The 15,674-nt window shown below is 37.6% G+C and overlaps 1 protein-coding gene across 6 annotated transcripts in view; it reads left to right on the forward strand.

The window, feature by feature from the left end:
* RhoGAP100F (Rho GTPase activating protein at 100F) overlaps window positions 1–15,674 on the forward strand; it is a 154,376-nt gene that overhangs the window by 75,927 nt on the left and 62,775 nt on the right. The window contains exon 1 of one of the 6 annotated variants that reach the window (XM_067760366.1): window positions 10,188–10,307. The exons of the other annotated variants lie outside the window; for them this stretch is intronic. Coding sequence (XP_067616467.1) covers window positions 10,254–10,307 — 54 coding nt within the window. The 5' untranslated portion in view covers window positions 10,188–10,253. Of the gene's footprint in view, window positions 1–10,187; window positions 10,308–15,674 lie in introns of those variants that run through there. 6 annotated transcript variants of the gene reach the window in all.

Here is a 15,674-nt window from a genome sequence, read left to right on the forward strand (position 1 = left end):
GTCCAGTCGACAAGAAGGAGTCCTGAACACTTTTCCAGCTATTGCGGAATTATAATTCTTTATATGGCGTACAAGGTCCTGTGAAGCGTACTGTGCCAAAGATTAAAGCCCACCATAGATCGGCTGATTAGTACTGATTAGTGCGGCTTTATCATCATCATTGGTTAGCCCTAAACTACTTAAGCCATTTCGGCCGCTTCGTAAAATGTCACGCCTGCTACGGCAATTGGGAGCACCAAGTGAGGTCAAGCCTTCGCCAAATTGCCTCTTCCAGCTCAGCGGAGGTCTTTCCGTTCCTCTGTGTCTAAACTGCGGTGACTGGAATACTTTCCTGGCTGGAAGGTCTTCTTTCATTCGTATGTGGTTGTTGTAGTAGTGCTTCGCGCCTCTAAATAGGTGCGATTACCCACAAATTGATATCAATAACGGGAATCCGAGATGATTGGTATCATGTGGGGACACGCTACAAGCAGGAAATAAATTGGGTATGTCGGATTTGATTCTGGATGAGTAAGAGCGAAGCCTTTGGGCTTTTATTCGCTGCACAACCTTATAATCTCATTGAGCTCATCATTATAATTTTTCGGTACTCGCCGTCGGCATACTGTACACGACCATAGTTCTCCAGAACACACGCAGAGTGCGGCTTCAGACCTGGTTAATCTACCATCGACCAGATTTTCACTATGCGCCAAATCTCGGAAAAAACCGCGGAAAAATAATTCATAAACATCCCCTTTTGAGTCGTAACAAAACAAACAAAGTGAGCGATTATCCTTACATCCAACGGTATAAATTTCCCCCACTTAAACATTTAAATTGCTATCGGGAAATAATTTTAGATTAGTAACAAAATTCGGTAGATATATTATTATCTCAGGGGGCCATAGTAGCAATTTTGTTTGCAAAAATAAAAAGAAGTCCCATACATGGAATCGGTTTGGTAATATTTATGCTGATGAAACCTCGATTACGACCAAAGTACCTAGGCAAAATATTCTCTGATTTCGATATTTGTGCGAAAGACAAATAGACAATTTCATAGCGCATACCTTGCTTAGCGGGAGAGTCTCATAGTGCTTTATACAATTTTCCTTTCATTATTGAAATTAGAGAAGAATTACAAATTTTGCACATGATGATGGTTACTAGGACATGTATCTGCATTTAATTTCTCCTTCAGCTAGCTTATCGGGTGTCCAGTAAGCCATTTGAATACCTTTTTATTGCTATTCCTTAAATATAAATAATATTGTAACGAATTTACTGCAATTCCTCTTATTTGCAACCTTCTGCTAAGTTCGAATCGCTAAACTGTTGAATAAATAACTCCACTCTTCAATAATGCAATAACATCACAATAACACTTATACTTCGCTTACTGAGAGCTTGCTTAACTCAAACTGATTTTCAAAATAATACTGCTATTGCTCGCTAGATAGCGTCATAAATCCAACTGATTGTCGTGCCTGTACTGTTGCTGTCTTTTATAGTGTTTGGTTATCTCGTTGACATTTCTAGGCGGTTCTGTTCTAGAATCTACTAGTTGGTTATCTGCTATAAGTTTCTCAGCTATAATAACAGAAGCACAATTTTTTAGCTTCTCTCACAGCTCATGCGCGTGTGCTTGTGCGTTGCTTCTCCGCTGCGTGTACGTACATATGTGTAGATATAATGATTGAATTATTGATGTTCATACCCGTCACTGCTTAGCATCGGCTTAGAGATGACAGTACCCCTTAGTGGTGCTAATATTTGTTACACTGCCCTCCACCTAAGTCTGATCGTCCCGATCAGACAAATGTCTCGATCTAAACGCTGCCAGACTTTCCAAATGGACCACTTTCATTTTGGTTCGTGGTTTACCGATGGTTTGTATGCGGTACACTACATCGTTGATCCGTTTTGCAACTTTGTATGGGCCTTCCCAATTACACTGCAATTTCGGGGACAAACCTTTTTTTCATTGTGGGTTGTATAACAGCACCAAATCTCCTTCCTGAAAACCTTCCGAATTAAGTGCGTTATCGTATCTGGCTTTTATCTTGTCATTCATAATTTTTGTTCGTTGCCTTATCAGATCGTGTATTTCTCTCACCTCTTCTTCCAAATCACCAGTGGATTTCTTGACATTTCTCTCCGCATCGGCATCTATCCCAAACTTCAAATTAGTTGGCAGTCTAAGGTCATTGCCAAAAATTACTTTTGCAGGGGTTTGGCCCGTTATCTCATGCACTGCTGATCGGTAAGACATCAAGAATAATGGTATGCGGGTATCCCACTCTTTATGGAACTTGTCCACTACTTTCCTTAAGTGCTCCTCCAATGTTCTATTGAATCGTTCCACCATACCATCGGACTGGAGATGCAATGCAGTTGTCCGTGTTTTTCGAATGCCTAATGACTTACACATTTCCTGGAACACAGCTGATTCGAAATTCCTGCCTTGGTCAGAATGTAACTCCATTGGTACAACGTACCTTGCAACCCAATTGTTTATAAAGACTTCTGCTACTGTTTCCGCTTCTTGATTTGGGATTGGGTATACCTCTGGCCATTTGCTGAAATAATCCATAACTACCAGTACATATTTGTTTCCGCAGTTGCTAGTAGGAAATGGACCTGCGACATCCATAGCGATCCTTTCAAATGGCGCACCTGATTTATATTGCTGATTATATCGCTCTGCTGCAAACCTCGCAGTTCGCGATCCACTCAGTGACCGACTGACGGCAACCAACACAATAGAATCTCTGTTTAATCTTCTCGAGCGTCTTCGTGATTCCAAGATGACCTCACCTTGGACCATTATGCAGCTCGCTGAGCACTTCAGGAATCCTCTTTCGGGGAACAACTATCAGTTTCTTTTTTCTTTCACCATCCTCACTCTCCCATACGCGATGCAAGCAACCGGATATCAATTCTAAACTGTTCCATTGTGCCCAATATGACTTCGCAATGGGACTCTCTGCTGACATCTGCTCTCTGCTTGGTCTTTCGTTTCGTTCGAGCCCTTGCATAACATGTGACAGATCTGTATCTTCTAGCTACACTTTCTTAGTTGTTCCTTGTCCCATTCATCCGTACACGTTATAGTCATTAGCCGGTTCTCCAATCGAACGGCTGTAAAATGCAAATACCTTCTCCTGTCCATCGATCAGTTGTGATAAAATGCCTCCTATAGCATATCCACTCGCATCGGTATCTAGAATAAATGTTGCTCCTGGAATCGGATATGCTAACATTGGGGCAGTGCACAAGACGCTACTTCAATGTTCGGAAAACCACTTCTTGCTCCTTCTTCCATTCAAAAGCTTTATTTTTTCTTGTAAGCTCATGGAGGCTATAGGCTACGCTGGAAAAATTTGGTACAAATCGGCGGTAATATGTGCACAGCCCAAGGAAACATCCCAATTCATGTTGGTTCTGTGGTCTTGGCCAATCCTTTACAGCCTCTATCTTTTCATTCGCAGTGCAGATGCCCTCTGTCGTTACCTTGTGACCCAAATAATTTACTTCCCTTTTAAACAGCGCACACTTTCTGGGACTTAATTTTAGACCAGCGCCAGCTATTCTCTGGAAAACTTCCAAGTTCTAAAGATGTTCATCAAAGTTCTTACCCAATACGATGATGTCGTCCAGGTACATCAAGCATGTTTTCCAATGTAGACCTTTCAGTACCTGGTCCATGAGTCTCTCAAAAGTAGCTGGTGCATTACATAGTTCAAAAGGCATCACTGTAAATTGCCAAAGACCATCACCGACACTGAAGGCTGTTTTCTCTTTATCTTCCTCCTTCACGTCTACTTGCCAGTAGCCGCTTTTTAAGTCCAGTGTGGAAAACCATTTCATACTAGCTAGCGAGTACAGAGTGTCGTCAATTCATGGCAATGGGTAGCTATCCTTTTTCGTAACGTCATTCAACTTCCGGTAGTCCACGCAAAACCTCATTTTTCCATCCTTCTTCTTTACAAGTACTACCGGTGAGCTCCATGGACTAGCTGATTGTTCGATGACGCCGCTGTCACTCATTTCTTGTATGATTTGACTCACAACTTCCCGCTTCGCCAGTGGAACACTACGTGGAGCTTGACGGATCGGCCTCGCATCTACAGTGTCAATTTGATGTTTCACAACGTTGGTGCGGCCTGGTTTGGAACCATCCTGGTCAAATATGTTCGCGTACTTTAGGAGCAGTTGTTTTACCTTACTCTGATAGGCTTCCTCTAGCCCTTGCGTCCATGCCGTGATGTCATTTGAAGGATCAGTATTACTAGATGAAACGTGTTCCTGGAGCTGTTCACAGTTAATAACTACTTCAGCCTCTTGGCATCTTCCCAAAATAGCTCCTTTGGCACTGCAATATTAGCAATGATTCCGCTGTTATTTGTCCCTTCACTTGAGTTGGGGACCGATGATTTGTTATGTCAGCACACTGCTACTACACCGCAGAGGCCGTTAAGTTATCCATCGGTAAAACAACCAGATGTCCGCTAAATCATTTCATATTAAAATGTAAATACGCAAATACATGCTTTTTGACAATACTCACTCTATGTATATAAGCGAAATATAATCGAAAGCAAAGAAACAAAAATGAATCAGAACCAAAAGTTGAGGAAAAATTATTGCAATAAACATTAATGGGACAAAAAAATGATCTGTACATTTAACTAGACCCCATGTATCTACATTAGGCCATGTCGATTTGTGGGGAGGCAAAAAAATCGCCCATTGCTCTATGAAAATCATATTCTAGGGATAAAAATAAGAAACTTTGCCGAAGGAACCATACCTCTAAAACGAATTCTGAAAATTGAAATTGCCCCTACCCAAAAGTTCGACCCAAAGGAGGGGACATCAGAATTCGTTTTAGAGGTATGGTTCCTTCGGCAAAGTTTCTTATTTTGATCCCTAGAATACGATTTTCACAGAGCAATGAGAGATTTTTAAATCGACCCGCCCTAATCTAAATTTATGTATCTTGGGTGCTGGTGTTATCCATCCTGTGGGAAAAGCAATCCAATTACCTAAGAATTTAATAATAAACTAAATAAAACACCAAGTCTTCCAAGACTGTCGTAATAACTTTTGATACCTAAATACGGTGAAAAGTTAATAAAAGTTGGTGCATACCACATCGCATTCCTATGTAGATATAAAGAGCGATCAGCTGAAAACCAAAACCAGTTTTCAAGGAACGGTAAAGCATTGGTAGTTTAATAAGAGATAAAGATTTTTTTTTAGTTTTGGATACGTCCTTTCTGATTTATAGAATCTTATAGTGTGCACTAGAGAATCTCACGGTGTACACAGTAACACAGAGAGTGCACAAGTTGGAAATGGCCCACCTTGCCTTCTGCTAGGACCTTCGACATGTGAGTCAATAAATCTATGCATAGTATCACAGCAAATATCATTAACCAGTCAATTTGATAGCCCCTTATTTCGTTTATTTGTTTTTAAGTCATTTACTCTGCATACACCTATTTATTTGACGTTGTAATTGTTACCAGAGAACGTAAATACTGTGACCTTTTTTTATAAAATATGAAATAGTAACTATTTAAATTTGAAGTTGATTGTTTGAATCAAAAGTAGGAGTTCAATCCAACACTTTTTAATCCATAAAAAAATATGATTATACTTTTTTGGAAGGCTGCCTTCGTCTGGGAACTCGGAATAACTCGAATAACTTTTTGTTCATTTATCCGAAACTTCTAGACGAATAATTTTTTTGTATCATCCGGAACTTCCGAACATTCATTTCTAAAATAAAAAAGATTGCGAAATAGTTCCAAGAATTTCCACTCCACTTAAAATTCAGGACCGGATCAAAGTAGCTGTAAAATGTTTGTTGTTGTTCTATTGACCTCACTTTTAAGTCAAATACATCATGGCTCTCGGATAAATAGTATTATTTGGCTATCATAAAATTTCAAACAAGTAAATTCTATAAAAAATAACTATTAAGGAAAAGTACCAAATTTTACAAACGGCGATGGTTACTAGGACATGTTTCTGAATTTCCCTTCTTCATCAGCTAGCTTTTCGGGATCTGAGTATTGAACTCGAATCTCCAACTTCATACTAGTGTAAAGGCAGAAGCCTTTAACCACTCAGCTATATGAATGCTCCGCTGCTCGCTTTGCAATTGGTCTCTAAGTGTTGCCTTTTTGTTGCTATTTCTTTATACACCATTAGGTATATACTAATTCTATATACTTTTAATTGTGTGGAATAATTATAGGCGCGCAATCAAGAGCTTAGTAACATTGGATTTATAGCAAAGCTTTTATAGGAATTTGCCCTTACACTAGTATAAAATATGAATGTTGAAGATTTCGAGTTCAGTACTCAGCTCCCGAAAAACTAGCCGATGAAGCAGTGAAGTTTAGAAACATGTCTTAGTAACCATCGCCGATTGTAAACTTTGTAATTTTTCTCTAATATCAATAATAAAAACAATTGTATAAAGCTATATCAGCATGTCTCGCTAATTAAATATAGCAAAAAGATTACTGTTTCAGTCGGTCCCTGATTATGATGTGAGTATCCATTGAGATAGTGTACTTAGTTCAACTTTCGAATTCGAAAGAGTTTCCCCACAATTTACGCGTCAATTGGGTATAAACAATATTATTTATTTGAACTTTGTTTACTGCGCCCACCGACTCTTTGAAATATAGTTTTCTTGGGTAGATGCAAATTGAAACAGCCTGACATATACAAAACAGTACATAGACGCTTCCTATACGCGACTTATTTTCTCTTTGATTACCTTTTACCTTCATTTGTACATTTTTTATTCATTTTCCTAGCATACAATTTTTTCACTTAAGCTCCAACCAAATTAAATTGGGTTAAACAAATGGCTACTTATAAAAGTTAAATTATACTTATGTAAAGTTTTTCTTACATGCATGTACCCATACATATATATATACATAATTATATGTATTATGCATACACACATGCTTGTTGGTTTTCCCTGTAGAGGATCACCTCGTGCACTCCGAAGCTTCATCTCATTTCATTGTCCTCGTCATCTCATATTTCGTTTGGTTTCGGTTCACAGGAATAAGAAATAAATAAATAAATAAGAATATACTATGCAGTAAGTTTTTTGGCTGACAGAAGCAAACTCTCGTAGAAGTTAACACTTTTATAAACCGATTAAGCGGAATGGTATTGAATTCCTACAGCACAGGTTATAAGAAGTATGTACGTATGTGTATAAACTCATGTCAATATGTATGTGTGAAAAGAAAATATGGAAATGGAGTTTTGGGGAGATTGGATAATAGAAGAGGCTATATGAAATAATAGTTACCAGGAGAACGGTTTGGTGCGTCACGCTAAATTGGTGCTACTTACGGGCATACTAGTTCAACCAACAATACTTTTTACATTTCCGGCCAAGCTACAATAGAAGAAAGAATTTAGCCTTAAATAATGCTCTGAGTATATAGTAGGAAATTTCTGATTGACTTCGAATATGGTTACCTATAGCACAAACTTCCAAGAAAATATTCAACAAAAAAGGGCAAGTCTATAATAAATTTATCCGGGGACGTGGGAGTTCTACGTTCTGCATGTGGTAATTTTTCAAGGTTTTAACGTTGTTTGGAAGCAAATAATCGTATACTCTCCTTTTGAAACAAAGAATGAGGGCCTCAGGCTGCGAGTATAGTTTGCTCTCGCGAAGCTTCGAAAAACGCGCACCGCAGCGGGTAAATGGTCTTAGAATATTTCCGCAGTAAGCATTTGTGTTCTTAGATGCGATTAATATTCACATATTTTAAGGTTTTTGGGGGCAAAAGTCATTTCCGAAGCAGTCGGGCTAGTACTAGAAGGTGATAGTGCGGGAACATACCGGATTCAAGTCCTGAAAAGGGTTGCTCACATTCGAAATACTGCCCTTAAACTTCGGGGAGTGCTTTAGCGGTTCCAAAAAGAATAGCGGATCTCCCGCCGAACGATCTAAATAAGCAAATGAGAATTTTTTGAAATGGTTTCTTCACAACTCATTAGAGAGGCAATCCCGTAAATCGTGCGAAGTACAGCACGGCCGGCCATTACAACATCATACTCCTGACTTTTTCTTAGCCTTTCTGCGTAGCACCAAGTGAAGGGATTCCAGAGTTAGAATTTAAGTGCGTGATGTGAGGGTAACTGTTTTTCCAGAAAATAAAACGCTATAAAGTTCAAATTAGCTTATTGTGCGAAAGAGTATTTTTGTGAATTTATTTTTTTAAAATAAATTGGCGACCGCTGTGGTGTGATTGTTGCGTGCTCCGCCCAGCACACCGAAGGTACTGGGTTCACGCCCCGAGTAAAGCAACATAAAAATTTTAGAAACAAGTTTTTTCAATTAGAAGACAAATTTTCTAAACAGGGTCGCCCCTTGGTGTTTGGTAAGCCGTCCGAGCATATTTCTGCTGTGGAGCAGGATAAGTTTTTCAGTTATTCACTGAGGTCATTTAGTGTGATATATTAGCCAAGGCTTTTAGCAACCGTTATTTTCAACACAAACAAGTTTCTTGAATGATACATCTTTCGGCTGCTTTGTTAGACGAACATAATGTAAAATTTCAAACCCAAAAAATTAGACTTCGGTACCGGTTCTAGTCTATAAAATGTTTGTGTGAACGTGTAATGTTAGTCTTTTTTCTGAGTGCATATTCTGGGACATGAAGGGAGTATTTTCGAAACCAGTTTGAGACCATTTCTGGACTGGACGCGAGATAATTTTCGCCATTTTTTTCTGAAATATTTTGGGATATTTTCTGTTGCGAATTTCGTTTTGATTGTTTTGCGGATTTTTCGAGATATTTTTGAGAATGTTTTAGAGCTCATTCAAAAATTTTTGTTGAGAGTATTTATGAATTGAAGTTCTTAAGATTATTCGAGATCACTTTGGGAATGTTTTAGGGATCATTTTAGAAATATTTTCGGGACTGCTTCGTCCGACACAGTCATTTATCTATCTGATCACGTTCGCTTACATATATCGACATTTTCCTAAAATCGACACACACAAAAAATAATAATAGTGTAAAAATATATTAATATATCATTCGTATAATATTATCTGAGTAAATAAATAAGTACTTTCTCAGTATTTACGACAGTGAAAAATCTAAAATAAGATAAATAAACTATAGGGAAAAGTCAAATTTCGGTGAATTCCCCCTCATAAGGAAGGTAAACAAATTTTTGGGGCTCATTTAAACTTTTTTGACTCCATAAATCGTGATACGCTCCAAGGTAAAAGTGATGTCATAAATAATCGAATAAAACCTAAAAAAAATTTCTTTATTGCTCACTTGAAGAACGGCAAGTTATCTTTTTAACCCAGAGCTAACCCGATAAGAGGGGTTAAACTCATACATTTTTGACAAATTTTTAAAATTAACTCTGCGTTAAAAACTTGCCGTTCTGCAAGTGAGCCGAAGTGGCAAAAGCTTCTAATTTATAAATACAAAGATCTTTTTGAGCTATTGTGGAACCTAAGAAATAAATAAAAAATTGTGCAAGCTCAACAGATTGTAGAACAGCGTTAAATATTAAAAACCCGCTATCGTTCTTTAGAAAATAAAATTATATGAACAAAACACAAACAGTTTGAGACATAAATTTGTGTGTACACTGCACAGGTAGTTACATTTTAGATTCAATGCCAAAAAATGGAATCCGTCCTGCCTAGCCAAAACTAACAATATCCTAATGCATAAATATACAAGCATATAAGTATGAACATGTGTATATTAGCACTTGAAACAAAAGAAAAAATCACTGACTCGTTTGCACGAGTGAAACGAAAGTTAAGTATACGCCATGGTGTCCGGAATTTCAACAAACCAACCACAAGCGTACAAGCAAAATAAAACCACAAAAGTGTGAGTATTTGAAATAGAAGCCTTAAGTGGTGCAAAATCAACCTTTTATATACTTTATACATACATAAATGAATGTGTATGTGTATGTACATATCATAATAACGTGTGTGCAAACAATGGAAAGCTTAATCGGATTGAGGCAAAATATAAAATATGCGTTTAAAATAATATACACATGGCTGCATACAAATGTGATACATATCAGTAAAAGAAAAACACATCCGTCCCACCTATTTTATTTGCCACAAATAATTGCAACGCCTAAAGTGAGAGTCCTCGGTCGTTTTGAAACAGTTCCCGTTTTGCTGTGTTTCAAAAAGAGCTAAGCTTCAACTAGTCAAAATTGCTTTGATGTGTGATATCGCCACCGCTGGGTGCTTTCCTACCCGAAGCGGCCAACGCAAAGTAAGTTATATATAAAACTGTTACCAATAACATTTGACACATGTGTTTAGGGTACACACTGTGCTAAATATTACAAACTTTTAAATTTACCACTTTACCTAATCCAATCTGAGCGGAACCCTTTAAATGTCCACCATGGTGGAAAGACTAATGACGTCATTTTATTATTTACCATTTCAAATTATCATGCATTTTTTTTATTTCTTTTTTTAGTGTTGATATTTATTCAATTTTTTACTATTCTCTTTGTTCAGTTCAGTTTTTTTGCCAATAAAATTACTATAAGGGAAGCTTGGAAATTTTCTTCTAAAGTGGTATTTTGAACTCCATGGAAAATAACCTAAACCAAATTAGGAGTGTGATCAGCAAAGTTTTAAAATTTTCAAATACATATATAAATAATCGAATAAAGAGATCGGGAGAGTCGTCCCGGGGGCTTAGAATATACCCGCGGTAGGTATGCCTGTTGTAAGAGGCGACTAAAATACCAAATTGCTTCAAGGGGTTGTCTAGCGCAACCCTCTCAAGGGGGTTCATTAACAGTGGAGGCTCTACCGACCCCGAACTCCTGATGGATCTAGGGGGTGGGAGGGCGGTATGCCCTAGAAGGTTTCATGTGGTTCTACCAAATCGTTCCCGAGATGGTCGGGCTGCATCTGACAAAGGACCATCGACATCGATAACACTCCCCAAGGCCTTCGGGGAGTGTCCTTATCGCTACAACAACAACAACAACAAAATCGGAGGATCGATGAAGTTAAATGTGCCTAGCCTTGTTTTGTATTTGATAAGCTGGTTACAATAGCCATTGGTAAAATTTAAAATCAAATCAAAAATCATCAGCATTATGTCTGTTTCATTTTCCGATGCATTTTGCACCATTTGTATGAAGGAAGTGTTTAAAATTTGTTTATTTTCCTTTTATTTCCACTTTTTTTGCATTGTCTCAATGATCTGAACATATACAAACTTTGAAGGTTGTAGCTCAATGGCAAGTCTCTTTAAAATTGATCTCAAGATACTCTCTACCCGCCTCCACCTCTTCCAAACAATTTTTCAAAATACGTCAATCCGTACGCCTTCAGCGAATATTTTTGTGATATGTATTGCACTCTTTTTGGTTTGGAAATACGATTTCAAGCCGCTAGCTTGTAAAAAAGTTATATAAAAATTGATCAAATTATCGATTCCAAATATCGTAGGAATCTTCCAATTATTTCGTATCGAGCGGGATCTATACATTTTTTGCAGTTTCTCGATACTTTGTACTATGTGTTGGGTTGCAAGTTTCCAGCTCAATGAAAAGTTTTTGAAATTTGATCATTAAATTACCCCGTTATATACGAAATTTTCTCAATATCTCACCACGGATTCAAGCTGTCAGAATTTTTAGCCTTATTCAATTCTCAACTATGTACGTATAAGGCATTAAGCCTGTAGCAAAATGGGAAGCCTCTCAAAAATATTTTGGAAGATTCCCTCGGTCCGTGTTGCACCGTTATAGGCCTCTGAACAACATCTTAAAGTTGCTTGAAATCCGACCTTATGCTCGGCTTTTCAGTGCGAGTTTAAACACCAGCTATAGTTGACTAGAGTTTAACTATGCGCGGTTCCAGGGGGGAGGAATTGGGGAAAACTATATATATTCAAAAAAACTTTCCCCCCGCCTACCGGATATTGTTTCTCCTTTTGTAGCATTGCCACGTTCCCGGCGGTATCTAGCGACCGTTTCTTCCTTCAGTTACATTGTAATCGAGCTCTGAAGTATAAAAATTCAATAGTCTATAGCAATTTGCTTGGAAATCGATTGAAAGATTTCCTTATTTTCTTCCGAAATTTGCGGACAAACACGAAAGCGACTTCATATGAAGGAATGAAAAATAAACAAAAAAAATCGTTAACTTAATTCATAACAGCGTTTCTCACAGACTTTGGTAGGATACTTTATAATGAACTTTCTATAAAAATATGGAAGTGTTAGAACCAATATCAACGGAGTTATACCACTTTTAAAATGGCATATTTCTACGTTGTGAATTGGAAACTAAAATGATTTTTTGCTTCTTCTGCAAAACTTTAAACTTGTTGGTTAGGGAACTTGTGATTTAAGCTAACGAAATGTTTATGTATTCAATAATTTTTATACAGAAAAGATAAATCCTGCTGAGTTTTTTCAAGTTCTGAATAAGCAGGTAGCCTAGCCGAATGGTGCATAGAGCGGTAAATTTGCGATCAAGTTTTATAGATATTCTACAATAAAAGTAGTACCTTTCTTTATTCTTATCGAGAACATCCAAATCGCTGAAAAGCTGCTAATATATTATGTAAAAATTTAAATACATAAAATTAAGTTTGGATTTTACTCAAATGTGTTGTTTTGTTCTATGAAAGCACTTAAAACACCACTTAAATAATTAAATAAATGATAAATTTTTATCACTGTTGATCTCCGTCCTTGTGTTGCAATCCTACATTTGAGTAAAAAGTGCGAACTATCATATATATTATTTCGAATTGCTGTTTTTATGTACGGGCCCCTTTTTCGCTCTTATTTGGAATCCAAATCTATAAATAAAGTTTTTGTTCTAAAGATGGAGATTCGGGCTGTTAGCGAGCTTTGGGCAATTTTGGTCGTAGTGCTTTTGTTTAGCTATATTTTATTAAAATAATTTGTTAAAACCTAATTGTGAGCACACAAAGAAATCTGTTTGTACTATGGCACTATTGTGAATATTTGCACTGCATTACCGGGAGTTGCTATTGTACGCTAGATGGCAGCGCAAGTTGTAAGTTTTAATTGATTGAGGGCAGTTGCTATTGTACGCTAGAAGGCAGCGCAAGCTGTAAGTTAATAGAACAGCTGATTTCTATTGATATTTGATAAGATACTTTTATATTGGTTGCGCAAGATGCGCACGGGTCAGGCTCGTATTTGATAAATAGCAAATTTTGCCACACAAAGAAGTGCATAATGTTGATAACGCTATGATTCTTAGAATGTACTTACCAGTAAAGATCTCATAAAGACAGAAAGTGTCCATTACTCTGGACCAAAATTTATTTGACAACCAAACGTAAAAACCGCAATTAGGGTCCGGGAGTTATGTTATGATCAAAGAAAAATATTTAAGAAATGGAGAAAAGAAACGAAAGCTACACAACGTTTTCCAAGGGCTTCTCTTTTGCTCGGAAAAAATTATTGCAAACGCCATAAAATTCAAAGAAAAACATTATAACAGGGACTAAAAAACAGAACTTCTCTTGATAATGGTTTAAATATTCCGAGCAGATCAAGCCTGACCATGAGAGGAAGGATTCTAGAGACTGGCCCTTATGCTCGAAGTCCAAAAAAGAAGCAACTACTAAAAATAGCATTGAAAAACAGTTACAATTTTGAATGGCCTTCAAGCAAATGACGTAATATTTTGTAGATTGACGAGTCTAAAATTGTTTTATATGGTAGTATACGTTCTACGCAATATGTTCGACGCCCGCCTTTAACCGCATGTCAACCGAAGTACACTGTTAAAACAGTGAAGCATGGCGGATTAAAAATTTTGGTACAGGGCTCTGTTTTTTCCTATTATAGAGTAGTCCCTATGCATAAAACAAATAGGATCATTATCAACATGCATAAATATGTAGCCAGTCAAAATAAAAATTATTAAAGTTTTTTCAGAATGTGTTGGAAGCTATTTGTATAAACCAAAATAAAATTATGCATTTGTAGGTGGTTTGATTCGGATGTATTCCCAATTACACGTTTCGTCTATGTAGCTCCAGCTATGGCCAGAAGAAAATTTAATTACTAACATAGCGAAGTCATTTTCATATAGTTTTTTGTGGCAAACCAGTATGACAGTAAGTGTGCTTATCGTCGTTTTGAACTATGATAGAATAAATAAAATAGATGTAGGGCGCGATAACCTCTGAAGAGATTTTAGGCCGAGCATTTCTTCCAATTTGCGTCCTGCTCCTTTAAGTTTTTTCCTAAAAATTTGCTTGTTTCATGGCAGAAATACACTCGGAGTGCTTGCCAAACACTGCCAAGGGGCAACCCCGCTTAGAAAAATTATAATTGAAAAAATTGTTTCTAAAATTTTGGTATTGCTTTGCCCGGGGCGTGAACTTCGATGTAGTAGACGTTTCGTTTGGTGTTCATATTGTAATGATTCATTGTAAATAATTTCCCATTGCAACACATTTCAAATATTTTATTCACAAGAGGTGGCTGCCCTATTCATGCCTGAATAAACACTGCTAATTATGAGTGAAAATATCCTTTGCGTACGTATATACTGTCGGCTGCTGTGGTGTAGTTATTGTGCTGGACTTACCACATAATCAGCGATTGAATAGTCAGCGAAAGTAGTTCGGCAAGCACTTCGAGGGAATTTGTTCCATGAAAAGCTTCTCAGCTAATTCATCAGCGTGAACATAATCTGTCTAAGCAAAAGCCATTCGGAATAGACATCAAACATATAGGAAGACCAGTTTGTTGGAAATCCGAAAAAAACATTACACCACAAATTGCAAGAGGAGCTCGGCCTTAATCTCATCGCAGCAAGATATTACATTATTGCTATGTTATTCCATAAGTGTTAATAGAGATATATTTTGTTCTGCTGTCTAAACCTTTGTATTTTGGTTTTAATAGCATACAAATAAGCAATTCCGATGTGTTAGGTTAGGTTACGCTAGGTAGTAGCTGCCATGATAAGGATAGCTCACTTGGACAACACGAAGGTCGAAGCTACTCGAGCTACTTAGAGAATCGTTGGGCAGAAACGATAACGCTCCGAATAATACCGATCTCAACTTTGGATAAATCCTCGCGAGATCCAAGTGAGTCGCGACCGAAGTACTCTCGCCTAGTTCTGCCAAAAGCTGGGCAATCAAACATAAAGTGGTTTGGTGATTCCACCTCATCATCCTCCATACAGCTGCAGCAGGATGGAGTTTCCAGTATATTGAGACGTACCGCATGGATACCACTCTCGTTCGCACTGTAGTTGAGCTCAGGGCCTTGATAGCCGCTTGGCTATCAGAGTAGCTGTTAAATTTCGTAACCGTAGTAGCACTGGATAGCATTTCATCCACCGTATCCTTAATTGCAGCAACTTCCGCTTGGAATACACTGCAGTGATCAGCCAACTTAAACTTGCGGCTTACATTTAGCTCTTGAAAAAATATAATAATTAACGCCGTCATAGTGCAATCGTGTATCCGTGGGCTAAAAGACATTCCTCTTTTGGAACTCCCACCCACCCAGGCACCGTTTCGCATGACTTTTTGGTGGCATTCTATCTGCCCTCTGAAGTTTGCTGTATAAGGATTCCATCACTGAAATAGCTTCTAATGACGTGC

This window comes from Eurosta solidaginis, chromosome 1 (genome assembly GCF_040869045.1).
Source record: "Eurosta solidaginis isolate ZX-2024a chromosome 1, ASM4086904v1, whole genome shotgun sequence".
Taxonomy (NCBI): Eukaryota; Metazoa; Arthropoda; class Insecta; order Diptera; family Tephritidae; genus Eurosta; species Eurosta solidaginis.